This window comes from Lagopus leucura, unplaced genomic scaffold (genome assembly GCF_019238085.1).
Source record: "Lagopus leucura isolate 7727_CA_CO unplaced genomic scaffold, USGS_WTPT01 Super-Scaffold_100029, whole genome shotgun sequence".
Taxonomy (NCBI): domain Eukaryota; kingdom Metazoa; phylum Chordata; class Aves; order Galliformes; family Phasianidae; genus Lagopus; species Lagopus leucura.
The window spans coordinates 2,897,836-2,914,195 of record NW_024962280.1 but is presented as its reverse complement, the minus strand read 5'-3'; the positions used below and the strand labels follow the sequence as shown (position 1 = coordinate 2,914,195).

Here is a 16,360-nt window from a genome sequence, read left to right as displayed (position 1 = left end):
TGGCTCTTTGGTTGCAAAGGCAGCCTGGAATGTGGGGTGCTCCTTCACCAGCAAACCACTGCTCCTTGCCCAGATGGAGAAGAGAAAACAACAACGTGCTCTCTTCCAGGCTGGAAAAAAAAAAAAAGAAAAAAAAAAAAAGATTCATCCATTTGGCTCAAATGCTAAGTGAAGTACTTAAAGATATTTGTTTGGGTGTTTTATTTAGTACCGTCATGATTAATGGAGATGTCCTACACAACAGAGCAATTACTAAATCAGTTAGAAAACTGAGATCTATTTTTAGGCTACAGATCTCATGGCCTTTCCTCAAAATGTGTGATACCCTCAGTGGGATTGCTTACTGATTGAGGCATGGGCAGGAGGGAGTCAGGCTTAGTGCTGCAGAAAGGGTAAAGCACTGCCATATCCTGTCCCTCTGAGAAGCAATGGGTTGGCCAGAGCTTTGGTGGGGACCTGTCAGATGACACTATTATTCATTAGCTCTTATCATCCTGTAATTTTTTGTTTGTCTACATACAGCTTTATTAAAGTAAGTGGCTATGTTTACTCACGGCATCATTAGAATTTAGTCTGTGGTATCACTTCTGAGTTTGGCATCTCTTTTTCTGCCAGCATGACTCTGCCTCCCACCTCTTATGGATACCAACAGTTGATCCTATAGCCCAGGTGATGTTTTCTCATCCTCTTATTCATTTTGCCTACTCTGTGCTCTTAGTCTCTTTCACCTTCCTGAAAACACATTAGAAGAAAACACAACCAAAGTTTATAACACAGAAAAAAAATTTTTGTTCTGCATTTCTACAAGTGCAAACTCAAACTACAGTATTAATTGCATTCATTAGGTTTCACATTTTAGCAGGTATTGTTAGGTTTCACATCTGCACTGAGCTGCTGTAAGAGGAACCATAAGGGTGGAACCTATGCTGCTGCCCTGGCTGTGCTGCTGGGATGTACCTGGGGTACATCTGTGCAGGCTTCAGCAACTCCTGCAATGACAGTGTAGTTCTTATTTGATGCTGAAATTACTATTTCCATAATTCTTAAAGACTTTGTTATGCAGCTGCAGAAAACATGCAAGAGACAGCATTACTGCTGCTGTTGCATTCCCAGGTAGCTGGGAGGCACTTCCCCCCTCCCTGTTATCCTGTGCCCATGGTAACACAGAGTAAAATGGCATCCCATGAAAAACAGCTGATTGCCAGCACTGCCTGATAGCTGCAAGGAACCATGAAAGCTAATAAAAATGATTCACATTCATTCTCTTCTCCCTTTAAACCAACTGTTTAAAAGAAAAGGGGGCAAAATTGAGAGTGAGCATCAACAGATACAATCCTGGTAAAGTCAATAAAGTTGCACCTAGCAGGAGCAAGTCCCCGTTTAATTTCAATTCTTACTGCACAGGGGAAGAAGAGGGTGCAGCAGCATTATCATAACCTTTCATTAATCTCAGCAGGCGCCTCATTCAGCTAACGAGACACATGCCAGTGTGGTGATAGCCTGCAGAAGGCAGCGAGAAACAAATTGCCTTGCTGTGCATTGTTTTGTTGACTGGTGCTGCTCTGATGAGAGCTGCAGAGGTAAGCTGTGTACAGAGGGGCCACCTTTCTACTGCTCTGCAGATCAGAGAGGAATGGGATATTCTCTTCAGGGTGAGCTGCAGGCAGTGAGCTTGCTGAGCTGCTTTCAGAGAGGGTCAGAGGAAAGCCAGCAGCTACTGAAGAGACAATTAAGAGCAATAACATGCTTCTCAGGGGAAATTAGTATGTGCTTCTTCTCGGGGAGCAGTATCTCTGTGAGCAGCTGCAGCTGAGCAGAAAGCAGTGTGTGTTTGTGGCCTTCCAGGCAGGTCTGGCTGGAGCAAGGGGCTGCCTGGCGCTGTAGGCAAAGTTCTTTCAACCTGTGAATCTCTTAGCAAGTTTGGGTTTGTATAATTAATCTGTGTTAGACGGATGAAATAATGGATGAACTTGTTGCAGTTTTCTCTAGGGAAACACACAAGGTGCTGACTAGATCCTGTTATAAACAGAGCAGCTAAACAGGAATAGAATGAAGGTATAGGACAATCTGAACCAGCATGCGGTACAGCGTTTGCAATACTCTTTACAAAGGTAAATTGTGTCTAAGCTGTTTTCCAAGAGAACTATCACAGATTTTTCTTTGTGGATGACAAAGTATAGTGTAACAGTGCAAAAGAACCTCTCTGTTAAATGGAGACACCACAGCGGAGTGAAAACTATTAAAAGTTCACTCACAAAAATAAAGTGAAATAGAAAAGTAAAGAAAAAAATAAATCGATGATTAATTAGTTTTTGTGAATTTGTTTGATAAGCCATCAAATTAATGCTATAAATATTAATAAATATGCAGTGAGCTAGTGTTGTTTTCCAGGCTATATTGATCATATTAATGAGAATGGTAACATTGGCATTTTGATTATGATGAAAAGAACTGTGTTCAGGTTGTTGCATTTTCCATCTGAAACAAATTGGCCTTCTTTTTTTTCTGAAGTTTTGGAAGAAGAACACTAAGTACACAGAAATGATCATAATATCACAGAATGGCTTTGGTTGGTTGGAAGGGATCTTAAAACCCACCTAGTCCCAACTGCTGCTGTGGTCTGACTGCCCAGAGCCCAGCCAGCACAACCTTGGACACCTCCAGTGAGTTATCTCATCTTAAGCCCTCTTCACTCCTCCTGTCAAATCTGGAATGCTTCCCATGAATGAGCCCTGAAGATAAAATTCTATTGACAACTATGGTTATGCAACGTTCAAAAAGGGAAAGTATGACCTGTGGAGCAGTAAATTTAAAAAATAAAACAAAACACACACACACACACACACACAAACACACAAACCAGATTCCACAAATCTGAGGATTGCAGTGCAGCTTATGAACTTTAGTGGTAGCATATATATGTAAAGGTGGTGCATGAGAGCAGCTTTAGTAGAGATGAATTGCTAAAAACTGTTTTTCAAGTTATTGAGAAAATGTTTGGCTGCCTTAAACACTTATCTTTACAAACTAAATGAGAAAACATCACTGAGCTGCTACCAATATTGAAGAGCCCAGCCTGAAACCTCATGGCATATGAGAAGCAAAAAAAATAGAAGAAATATAGAAATAAGTTCTGTGTATGCCATAGTGTAAGCACAAGTTTGGGTTCTCTTCTTCTTCTCTTACATTTCTTCTCTGGGAGCAATTCAGATAATTGCACTTCTTAATTGCCCTAAGACTCCTGCACAACATTAAAAAGTGTATAGAAAATAAGCATATAGAAAATAAGCATATAGAAAATACGCTAAAATTATTCAGTGAAGAACCTTGCATTTTCTATGAACAAAAGGAAGATATTTCCTGGCTAGAGCTTAAGTATAAGGAATGTTTTTAGAATTCAATGAAATTGATGCATGATAGAAATGTAGTCCAAGCCCTAATGGGCATCCTTTCAAATCCTACTGACAGCACAGAGGTAGCTAGGAGTGAAATGTAACGAAGAAGACACGAATGAATGGTATCAGAAGATGAAATAGCATCAAAACGTTAAGAGGTCTGAGAAGCTGATAAAGTCCACAGGATGGAGGTTTCCATAGAAATTCTGAGCATTGTTTCAGTAGCTTCAAGTTCTAATCTGTCAGCCAAGATCACCCATCCAACCACAGACGGACACAGGTAGGCCTGTATGGTGTTGTATGGGAACTGTTGAGTCATGGCCTGAACTGCTGATTGAACAGCTGGGGAATGGACCCAGTCAGCCCTGGGAGCACAGGTGAAGGCAATTCATCTGTGTGACTGGAAGGGGTGGAGCTTGGCTGCAGCTCTCTTAGACCTCACTGAAGGGCTGACTGCCAGTATGGAAGGATCTCTTTTTGAAGATCCCTTCTTGAAGCTTTCCCCTTTGAACCTAGAATCTTCTGATATGGGTGAGCAAACTTTTTCCCTTCCTTTATATCCTTCTTCTATCGTGGCAGTTTTTCCGTCATTGCACCTATGTTGTAATATGATGCCTTTCCCATCATATTGATCTGTTCTATGGTTGCAAATGTATTGGGTTCCTCTTTGTTTGGTAAGGGTATTCTCACAAAACTTTTAATTTTTTTATGTGGATATTATTAAACTTGGAGTTTGGTCTGGACACTATGTGATTTTGTAGCTTTTTCTGTGCACTGCAATTCTCGTCATGAAGTTATTAGTAAGGAGGAATGAAATGTAATTGCAATAGGACAGTGAGGTCATAGTCATAACTTGTTCTTACCAGTTAAGCGTTGCACTCTTGTGATCTCTGTGTTTTGCTTTAGCTTGGAACTGCTTTTTAACTTTGGAAATTTTCAGTAGTGAAGCTAAGATGGGAATTACTGGACGTGTCTTTGAACAGTAAGCGTTCTGGAAATTAGAGAGTATGTAATGATCAGCACGCTCACATATTTCAAAATGCTGCACTCTTCTGACAGTTCTTTCAATAATTTTTAGTAAAATACATCTGTAGCCATTGTTTAATCCCCCCTACACCTGCAAGTTATAACGTGGAGTGTCATGATTTATTTCACAGGATAAAAGCTGTTAAATGAATACTGACAGCACCATTAGTGTTCTGATCTTGAAATGAAGTGCAAGTCAACTCTGCTTAAGTTGTCGTTCTCTTGAGTCACAAATAAATGCGTGGTTAAAAGGGTGCCATAAGTTAATCAGGGCAAAATTAGTAAAGAAATATCAGTAAGGAAGTGAGCCAACCAGTAAATGGTTCATTGAAACTCTTAGTCTGTAAGAGTTTCTGTAAATGGATGATACCCAGTGCTATGAACTCTAGAGTAAAACAGAATGCTGAAATGGGGCAAACGTTTGACTCATTCTGCATGAACTAAGATGTGTCAGTACTATTTCAGTGGCTGAATCTTGTGCTTCGATGGCTCCCGCCTGTACCAACTGCCTTGTGCCCATTAGTGGCAAGCAGTGCTCAAGCAGGCTCCATGCATGATGGACTCCTCTCTGACCGCTGCCTTCTGGGAAGTCTTGGTGAAAAGTGAAGTAGAGAAAAGCAAATTAACGAAGCTTCTAGTTCTCCTTAATTTGTCCTGCTGAGGATCATCAGCTACCATTGTTCTGCCCTAGAAACCATTCCTTGATGTCGTCTTCTAGCAAAGAAAATGAGTCCTCTTGCTTGCACAGAAATAAGATACTTAATTTGTCTTCTAACCTCTTCAGAACTAATGCAGATTTGTATTTTAAACAGTTACAGATTATCCACTTTTTTTTTCTAAAATATCATATTCATTCTCATTTGTTCTCTAATGCAATGTTTCACATTCTGTTCTTTTTAAACACACTCAAATTTATTTTTTCTCTAGTCGTACAGATCCATCCAATAGATACTACGTGTTGCCCTTTTCAGAGGGGAAAGCTGGATCTGTCTGTCCTTTTGAATGTTAATGTTTGTCACTAGAGCCCTATGAATACCATTGTATTATAAATATTTATCACAACTATTTTAATACTAGCAGCTGTGATCCTTTAATGTGCAGAGTCTGTGTTGTAAAGATCCAAATGCTCTGTAGCTCTTCCCAATTTCCAGAAGATTTGTAATTGTTCATATTTGGCACTCCTCTACTGGAGCTTAGCATAGCCCAAGGAGGAACTTTTCCTTGTTAATGAGAAATAATTCTTTTCTCTCCCACTATAGCTTCAATGCAAAATTTAGACAATTTTGAACCTTTACTTGCATTTTTTTTTCTGAGCCATTTCATCCAGTCAGTTTGTCTATCTGAAATGGTCTACAATATTAAAACTAAAACATGAGTCATGAAACCTTCCAAACTAGCTTATTCTTTTAAGGCACTGGTAATAATATACAGCTTCTATGAAAATCTCCATATTCAATACATGTATCTTATGCATAGCAGTTAATCAAGTATTTTTTTTATCATAAAGTGTCTATACAAGGGTTGCTCTGAAAGAAATGCCTTCTATTTTGTTATATTGGCCCAGACAGTCAGTTGTTGGTGGAATGACAGTAATGGCTGAACCTTTCCACCAGTCATAGGATCTTAGAATGGTTTGGATTGGAAGGGACATTTAAGATGATCTGGTTCCAACACCCTGCTATAGGCAGAGACACCTCTCTCTAGACCAGGTTGCTCAAAGTCCCATCCAGCCTGGCCTGGCTGATCTGTTACATCTTGTTCCCTTATGACAAATGGCAGCAGAGGGGCAATCTGACAAAATGGCATCAGACATGGAAGTGCATATAAAGCAAAAGTGTGGGAGGGAAAAATGACACCCACTGACATTTATTGACGTCTGCTGACAAACCAGTGGATGTGAGCACAGTGAGGTGATGGTGAATGGTATGCAGTGGTGACATTAATAGTGGTCGCAGACTGTGACCAGTTGGTGCAGATTTTTATGTGCAGACGCTGCAGGCACTTGTTTATCACTGGCAAAAGTGCATTGCTAAAGCAGGTGTCTGTGTTGGAAAACAGAGTTTTGTAGCTGAGAATTTCATCTATCAAATAGTCTTATTTTGCTCTTTGTATCCATTGCAGTTTCCATATAAATAAATAGGAGGCATTACTTTCAGAGTGGCCTGCATATAGTTTTACTTTTTAAAAAATGAATTTCAATCAGGTTTTTTCAGTTGCTTAAAAAAGTGTACTCCAGTAATTCCAAACTAACATAGTTAATAACTGTTGAGTGAAAACAACCAAGCAGAAAACCTTATGTGATATGATGAAATGAATCCTCATTCAAAATGAAATATTTCTCTTTATCATTTAGAAATCCAAATGGGACCCTGACTAATGGAACAAGATGGCCAGTCTTTACCAGTACTGAACAAAAATATTTGACGTTAAATACTGATGCTTCGGAGGTACTTACAAAACTACGTGCTCAGCAGTGTCGCTTCTGGAATATTTTTTTCCCCAAAGTACTGGAAATGACAGGTAAAAATGCTTTTTAGATACTTTAATCTAAATTGTTTCATGCAAGGCTTGTTTGCTTGGTATTAATGTGATAATTCAATCTAAGCCTTCGTGTTTCCATTTTGTAACTCTATTTCCATAAGATGTTCAGATGTTAGATAAAATTTCCGGAGCTGCAGTGATGGGCATCATACTCTATGGAAAAGAAAAGAATCACTGAACCTGGATCCTAACCTAGCAATGAGACAAGAATGTTGTTAAGTAGTGCTGCTTTGTCACATATCTACATCTATCAGTCCCTGAAATACTGTAACAGAAATACTGCTTTTATATTTATGTTCCCTACACAGTGTTGCACAGTTCTGACAAAGAAACATTTAAGTTTCTACTTGCAACCATGATGTAACACTTTGTATTGTAACAATTCTCTTCGCTGAAATAGTGTTTTGCATTCCCTATCTCCACTTATGCCCAAAAGAACTCATGAGACAGTACATTCCATATATATAAAGTATTTCTTCATCAACTGATGCTTCTTCCATCGTTTCTTCTACTGAAACAGACAAGCAGGGTTACTTTATTATGATATAAGGTGGTAGAAAACAAGGTATAAGGAAATGCTGTGTCATTGCTGCAAGTTGTAGTTCAAGCTTAGTTCAGATAAGTTCCAGGCAAAGTAGGGTTGCATCAGGAAGGACACGAAGACAATCAAACTGAGTTATTTTGCAGACCTTGCACTGCTGAATGGTCAGTTTGACATGGATGTGCTTATCAAGGAACCAGATACTGATCATTGCATAAGTTGTGCTACACCTTTGACATCTTCTCCATATGGCACTGCTGAGTCTGAGCAAGCAGGTTGCTGTGGCAGACCAACTAGAACTGAGGCAGTTCTAGTTCCCACTATCTTTGTGGTTAGGTATTTTGATCACACAAAAAGATCGGATGTGTTCAAAAATATGTATAAATAAACCTTGTGGTTTAGGGTTGAGAAAATTAAGAAGAAAAAAAATAATAATAAAACTCACTAATGTAACACTCACATAGATAATTCTGACTTTTCTATCTCTAGAGTATTTTCTATGATTTTTGGAAGATTTCTTAAGGTCTCCCCCCTCGATTGGGATATGTAAGGTTATATCTGAAGATGTGAGTTTAAGTTGGTAGGCAGATACACCAGACTTAGACATGTGATATGTGGGTTCTCAATCCCAGCTTGACACAATTGCTACTCACATACACTTACGTAGGTAGCTCTATTGCAAAGGGCCCACTGCACACAGGGTACCCTCCCTTCACAGTCACCCAAAGATAAAGCAGGAGCATTCAGCATTTAATGTTTCATTCGAGGACAGAAGCACCGGGACAACCACCAGAACGTTTTCTGATGATGGCTTCTAAAAGAAACACACTGGAGGGACAATAAACAGTAAGTGACTCTTAAGAAGCTTTTAGAGCAATCATATGTTAATTATAAAAGCATCTCTGTAAGACTCTACCTCCTCAAATGATCTTGAACGCATCCTGAGCCCCATCTATTTACATCTCTCCTCTAGATTATAGAAAGCTGCAGGTAGCCAAGATTTCCATTTATGTTTCATTACTATTTTAGTGTCCAGTATATATAGTGCATACATTTCTGTTTCACTTGATATTATTGCATCATACATCATCTATAAGGAAGTCAAACTTCAAAGTGGCCATTGGAAATATATTGTATTAAAAAGTAAATACATAGGCTCTGAAAAGATATTAACTAGAGACAGAGGGAAGTTCAACCTCTTGAGTAGTAATGACCAAAATCACTGTGTTTGCTATGAACCTCTCAAAAGCATCTGGACTCCATAAAACAATACTTAAAGTATTCAGACTATTAAAGGTGTGATGACTTAGAAAAGTCACCATCAGAAATAGTTGCCTATTTCCATAGAGCTATGTACTGCAGTCCTTATGCATGCAAAAAGTGGATTAGCTAAAACAAACCTCACTTGCAGGTGACAAAGAAAATTCCACTCTGTACCTATGACAGCCATCTGTGGACCTTTATAATCTTAATTCTCCCCAGCTCCAGCATTTTGCATACTGGATGTGAGAGGGAGAACAGTTCTTAAAATTATTCACCCCCAAGATAGGGCAACTTCCATTTGAAAGATGATAATAATAACCTGAAGTCCTGAAAAATATATATAAAAACAAAATACACTGTTTGATTAATTTTATTTTTTTTTTTAAAGCATTGATATTCAAAGCATGTGACTAAAAAGCATTGAATACAGAGATACTGAGATAGGTATTCTCCTTTCTGGCATATCGTGTGGAAGCTATCACCATGAGAGATACAGCAGCATAAAGCTGTAGTGTTTACGATACTGATGAACCAAGAAGTTTTGCAGGTACCAGCATTTACGAGCTGTTCAGGAGGACAGGAAAAAAAAAGAATTCCAGCTTGTCATCCCTTATTAATTATGCTGTGTCATAACAGCTACTTGGCCTTTGTCTCAATCTTAATGTTAATACTACAAAAATAAATTCGAGATTAGCACTTTACTGGCACATGTAGCAGAGCAACAAATGATGTTATGGAGATAAATATAACTTTGCTATAATGCCATTGAATTGAGGGCTGTATGCCTATGTGGAAAGAAATGCCAGCTGCCTGTGCTGACACTGCTGAAGAATCAAAACAACCTTTTTTTTTTTTTCTTTCCTCTGTTAAACTGGGACCTTTCTGAGCATTAAGGTATGATTCATCGCCTCCTGAAATTTCCCCCCTTCTCCTTGTAAACTTCTCTGTGCTTTGCATTAGGCTAATTAGTATCTCTGTAGAGTCGGGCTATCTAGAAGATGGCATATAGCAAAATAACCTCACTGTATTATCAGCTCGCTACCCGAGAATTGCAGCAACCAGTGTTCTGAGCTGTAATTATCAGTCAAGTCGAATTCTCTAATCTTTTATCCTTTTTTCATCTTTTTTTTTTTTCCCTGCTTTCTAGCTGTCAGCTCATCCAAGTCATAGGTGGTTGTTTCAAAGAGATTGATGATGTTGGTGATAATGGGATGCATTGACTTGTGACTTCAAGTTGAATCTTATCGCTGAAAAAGCAAACAAACAGGAATCCAAGTTCTTACTTCAGTGTTTTCTTTTCTTCCTCTTGTCTTTTAGATTCATAATGGTGGCAAGTCTGAATTTCTCATTGTCTGTTTTCTCCAGCTGAACTGTCTCATAATTTATACTCTCAACCAATGACTTTTAATTGAAGCTGTGTGTATTATAAAGTTATTTCACTTTCCAATGTCTTTGGGCACAAATGCTTTCTGCACATTAAGACTTCAAACACATCTAAACCTGAATAATTAAAGTAAGAACAGGTTTTTTTGAATTCGTAAATGGAATCTTTGCCTGGATAAACAATACTGAAAACTAGAATAAGATCAGAAATGAGGTTTAAGTTTTCTTTCTTCTAATAATGCCAGTGATGGTTCACATCAAATGACCAATCCTTCTGGCACAAGTGGAAAATCTGGCTCTGAAATCCTGGATAATTCCTGAAATTAGAAATGTGCAGAGATGAGTTCCTAGGGTCAAGAAAGCCAAACAATGTGTGTGTGTGTGTGTCTTCTCCCTCTAGTTCTCTGAATCATATCAGCACAGCTTAGTAATCAAAACATGCTGTTATTATTATCAGCGTTTACAAATGTTCTCAGGGTTAATCACAGCTATGGCCAGCGGGGGGGGAAAAAATATATATTATCTGAACTTTTCTTTGAACTCTGATGTAACCAAGTTTATTGACTTATTTGAACTGAGAGCAATTTGGTTAACTTTTTAATATTTCTTCCTATGTTTGTACACAGTTTCACTTTTGATTACAAGAAGCACAGAATCTCCCCAAGAAAAAGTATCTTGGTTTTATTTCTGGTCTCACTGGAACAAAGTAATGTAAATCTCATTTCAAAGTCTCATTAAATTGCCATCTGGATTTCCAGACCAAAAAGGTTTGGATGTATTGAGCTGAACTGCAGATAAGCAACCAAATTACTGGATGCTTCTCCAAACTAAATCTCTGAATCTGTTAACTCTCTTTCCAGAATATTTTCTCTACTGATGTGTAAAACACAAAAGTATTTCATTTTCACATAACCAGATAAACTTGCAGTGCTGGCAGATCATAAAAAATGGGGAGAAAAGAGTGTTTTTATAGAGGGAAAGGGCCTATGCTCTATTGCAGCAGAAGAACATAAAGTCAAAAGAGCATAAAGAACTCATGGAGCTGTTATCTAGTGAACACAATTACTGCATTTTTTGGAAGCAAGCTACATCAATATGGGACACTGAGATAATTAGGTGCAAAATGAGTAAAGACATTCATAGGTCATCAATGGTTTCTGAACTTTAACAGAAATTCTGCAGCTGACCCACAGTATGCAATGAGCCCTGTATACTTTATCTTTCATTTTGTGGTTGTATGTGTTGTTCCTGCAAGGTCACCGCATCCCTCTCTAGGGTTAATTATCTTTTGGGACTGGAGGAAGTGATCCCTGTCCATAAGATACTCTGGGAACCTTGTGAAATGATGTATTTCTATTACTCTTCTCATCTTCACCTTCTGCTCTGATGTCTATAATGAATTTGGCAATAATTATTACCTTGGGATACAGGATTAGTCAGCAAATGCTTTATAGGCGAGAATGAAAGAGAAAAAAGAAATTGATTTTACGTTGACATTATGCACGTTTTATGGTATCCTTCTCCAAACTTGTGTCACTTGTATATTAAACATGCAGATTTATTTTGAAGCAGGGTGAAATCCTGGTCACCATTGTAATCCATTGAAACTAAAGGCAGGACTGTTGTGGCCTTCAACAAAGCTGTGATTTGACTGTAACTTTACAAGTTATCTATCTCAGATTGCGTATCGTATTCTTTGGGGTATGTAGGCTTCACTGTAGAATATATTGAACTAATATTTCAAGGGTTTCACAAAAAGATGGCTCTAAAATGACATGTTTGATGGACAGAATATTATGCAAAGCAGCAATCCCATACATAAACATCTTTATTCCCCTGCAGTGTGCCTGAATGATATCTTTGCAGTTGTTCTTGATCTGTCACTGAATTTCCAGTCATTCCAAGTTTGAGAAGAAGATACAAAAGAACATCCTAAAATGTATTTAGAGCAAATTACATTGATAATCAGAATTATTTTTCAATTAGCATGTAAAGAGATTCAAATTTAGATTAATGTAACCCATTTCATGTTTTACAGGAAATATTGATGAAGCAGAACGAGAGTGGAAAGCAGGATTCCATCGCTGGAACAATTACATGTCAGACTGGAAAAATCAATTTAATGATTACACCAGCAAGAAGGAAAGATGTGCAGGCACTAATTAATATATTTACCCTATCCAGTATGTTCGTATTACTGATCGTCAAGGCAAGTATAGTGGTAGTTATCTGACATGGCTAGCATTGAATACATTAAGCAGATTAAAAAGCATTATGGATATAATTTTGATTCCCCAGATCTTTCATTTATATTTTACCTCATATCTCAATAAACAATATAAAACATCCATACTCTTTGAAGCTTCACTGCTTCATTGTGTTAAATAGGACTACAGAGATTAAAGTCTGAAGATTAATGGTGTACATATTATAATCACTAGCTGCTTAAATTCTCACTTCAAAGATGCAATGTAATCTGTTATAGAAAAAAAAAATGGATGTTTTTAGCAGAAATGGCAGTGTTTTATAGTATTGCTATGCAAAACACAATTGTTTTTGATCTTTAACTGTGATGCCACAGCACTTAGGCTTTGCTTCAGACATAATTTAATTGACATAAATATAAAGAGATTACAACTTTGCTGGACACGCCAAACAATATTTGCTTGTTAGACCAAAAAGTTATAAGACAGACATTAAAACCTGAATCACTGCTTTTTTTTATGGTGAAATCTGTAGGACAAAGCCACAGTCTGAATACTCTCCTACTATGTACTAAATACCTAAATCACTCTGTGCAAGTCCAATGGTGAAAGCAGCCAGAAAACCTGAGGTCTGTGCTTCTGCTAGCCTCATTTTTTTTTTTTTTCCAAGGAGTAAGAAAGCTCTAGTTTCTTTAAGTCATAAACTCTGTTTTCGTTGTTTGGGTGCCCGATGTCTTTGTCCTGTACAAGTCCCTGCAATTAAGGTGAGCTCTAGCTATGAAAATCTTGTATGCTGAGTTATCTTGCAGTTGAAGGAGAGGCCCACGTGTATTGCAACACAGTGGACACATTTTTAAGCCTGTAGAACACTGATCCAAGTATTTTCAAGCTCATCAGATGTCAGCCACTGAAGGTCTACTAAGGAAGGCTGAGAAGGACCTCACTGCAGAAGGACATGGGGATGTGTTCTTTGGCATGGTCAAATGAGCTCCATTTGTCATGCACGTAGGCATCTCCTCAACTGCTTTCTACCCACTCAAGATGAATCTATTAGATGGTCCTAAAAATACCCCTTGGATTGCTCTTCCTCCTACTTTTCTGCTTCTGGGTGAGGTTGGAAGTTCTATGCCTCAATAGCACCTTAAATAGCTGCCTTTTAGTGGCCCATCTGGGAGGAATAAATGTCAAAAATTTGATAAACATAAAGAGTATGTAAAATCAACAGCCCATCTCATAAATAAATTATTCTGAAGCTTTCTGTAGAAGTAATAGCCTTTCAGTGCATCTATTTTCTGTTCTAGTGATTATGAGCTCTTGGAAAATTCCTTCTCAAATTTAATGTACTGACGAGATCTAGATAAGTAACAGAGGGTGGTCTCTTTGTGGCTGTCAGTCTGACCAGATGGGTCAGAAAAAAAGTGCAGAATATCCATCCTCTGCAACTGAAGATGGCTTACCTTTTCAGTTATTTCTAGGCTATTTTATAGAAAACCATCTTTAATGCAGAATTTCAAAAGGCTTCATCCTGAACAGTCAAAAAACTAGTCATTTTTTGCAGGCTGATTAAAACCTGCTTGTATCTAGGATTAAAAAAAACCTTCTTCACACAGCCCGTCATCTTTGTACCACAAGTAATTAGCTCACTACATACATTAGCGTAGTTATTGCCATTAATAATAGCATGGAGAGCTATATCACTGTGGCTATTTACTGGATATCCTTTACACCACTGAAATGCCATTAAGGGTAAACTTCCTTTCATCACTGAGGTGGTGCTGGATCTCCCCATTTTACTTTTACAGTGTGCTTCATAAATATGCTGGATGCTACAAAGAGCCTTGAAATAGCATGCAAGTATATTTAGAAGCAGCATTTGTCTGTCTTGATATCCTCTTTTTGGTTGTGTTTCACTATCTGCCTAATCACTCGTCTTTTGGGGATAAAAGAAAGCTAATTAAAATGCTTAACCTTTGGGAAGGGCAGTCTATAAAATATTTTGCTGTGAAGGTGTCTTCTGTATGTGCTGTGAGTTAGTCTGGATAAGGTCTCCTTGAAGACTAACGCTCTTTCTGGAGTATTTCTACCATGTCTGTGACATGTTCTTAAATAAAGGGAGGGAAGAAAGAAAAACAGTAAAATAAATCACTTTGAAGAGTCGTTTTATGAGTTGCTTTACTGATTTTCTTTGCGTGAATGTATCACTGGATTTATGTTTTTCATATGCTGGGAAATAATATCTCCACTTGTCATTCATGTGAAATCAATGTATCATTTAGCCCTGTGCTTATATCCCACTCTTAGGCAAATAAAGCCTTAAGCACTTGTACAAAAGTGGCTAAGGGAACAAAGGCCTCAGACAAACATTGTGGATGGCTTTAAACTAAATGTCAAATGAACTTTTATTTTGAGGAAATTGAAGATGTTGTGTCATTGCTTTGGAAAATTATATATTAGACATCTTAACCTGATCTCACTGAAGATGCAGTGTTAATTTATGTTTATCCTTGGCTTAAACGAGACAGGAAATCAGGGTTTTCATGTGAAACCAGAAAAGAATGTGTTGATCCTTTCTTCCTGTTCCTGGTATCTGAAGAAATGATTCTGAATTTAGTCTCAGAGTTGCTGAAAAATTATAAGAAAATGAATAGCAGTGCCAACGAAAATGTTGGCATTAAATCAGTTGTCATTGGATTTATAAGCGAACAGCATGCTGATTAAATCACAGACATTTCACACCTATTTTGCAGATAGTCATAAGAGGTCTGAACTGAAAAAATTTCCCTGCAAAAATCTCTTTAATTAAACGCTATCTTTTGCATTTAAAATGTTTTGTCTGAAGGAATTTGGGTTACATAAGCTTTTGGTGAAGTTAGGTGTTATCTGAGTGGAATCGCATAAGAACTCCCCCTGGAACATCAAATCCTAAAGAATTTAGGGTACTCAGGTTACATGGCAGGGTCTCTGCAGAGCAGAACCAGGCAACATTAAAGCTTTCTGGCTTCAGACAGTGGTTCTTAGACATGCATCGCTTTCTCTAGCAGAAATAAGCCCCTCACAAGGTTTCCAGGCTTCCTAACACAGATTTTACATTTATAAGTTGGATTTTTGGGTGGATGTCAAGGTTTCACTCTCCTAAGAGCTGGTCATTGCTTTAGGTTTATCTTACTGATAAGGCCAAATTTCCATTTAAGTAGAAGCCTGGATTTTGGGCCTGCTTTGATCAATTTATTTATAGAGTAGAGTTTACTGCTCTGTGAATACATGCAAATAGACAACTCAAACATGTCTCTTAATAGCAAGAGAACTTTCGATCAGCTGAGAAATATCTTTGCAACATAAGGGATTTAAGCCCCTTTTTTATTTCAAGGAGGGTGTTGGGGAGAAAATTATCTTAGATTATGGAAAACTGATGGAACCATCAGAAAAATGTAGATATATTTCATGATACACAAGCTTAAGATGACCTCTGGCTTCTCTAATGTTCTTATCACAATGGATCGTCAGCAAGAAATGCAGCTCATTGCCAGATACCACATAGATTAGTCTGAAAGGAACACTAACCTTGCAGATAAATATATTTATCTCTGTCAACATCATAATGCTGTCTTCTTCTCAGACACAATTATGGCTCATGTGTTTCTACTGGCTCAGCACCAGTTCTGCAACATCAGCGGCAGCTATTTAGAGGGACATAATAAACATCACCGTGCTTCAGCTACACCTGCAGCGTGTCTGGTTAGCAAAGAACAGCCACTGCTAAGTGCCAGCCTGTACGCACAGGGCTGCTGCCCTTCCATTCCCACACAGCGGAAAAAACACGAGTTTTTTTTGCCCTAGAGTGACCAATAATGGAAGGGCTTTGCAGTGAACTTCACAGCAGTACTATGTATCGCAACATCTCTGTTCTGATAACTCCAGCCAAAAAAAAAAGCCTTCTCCTGGAGTGCAAAATGTGTACAGGAATTTGACAGTGATTCAGAATATGGGGTGAAGAATGAGACTGCAGC

The 16,360-nt window shown here is 38.1% G+C and overlaps 1 protein-coding gene across 5 annotated transcripts in view; it reads left to right on the top strand.

Annotated features, from left to right (window-relative positions):
* The window catches only part of BCHE (butyrylcholinesterase), a 50,347-nt gene extending 35,837 nt beyond the window's left edge, over positions 1–14,510 (top strand). For all 5 annotated transcript variants that reach the window (XM_042881324.1, XM_042881325.1, XM_042881327.1 and 2 more), the window contains 2 exons: positions 6,775–6,941; positions 12,188–14,510. In XM_042881324.1, the coding sequence (XP_042737258.1) occupies positions 6,775–6,941; positions 12,188–12,315 (295 nt within the window). In that variant the 3' untranslated portion in view covers positions 12,316–14,510. The remainder of the gene's footprint in view (positions 1–6,774; positions 6,942–12,187) is intronic.
* Positions 14,511–16,360: the final 1,850 nt, after the last annotated feature.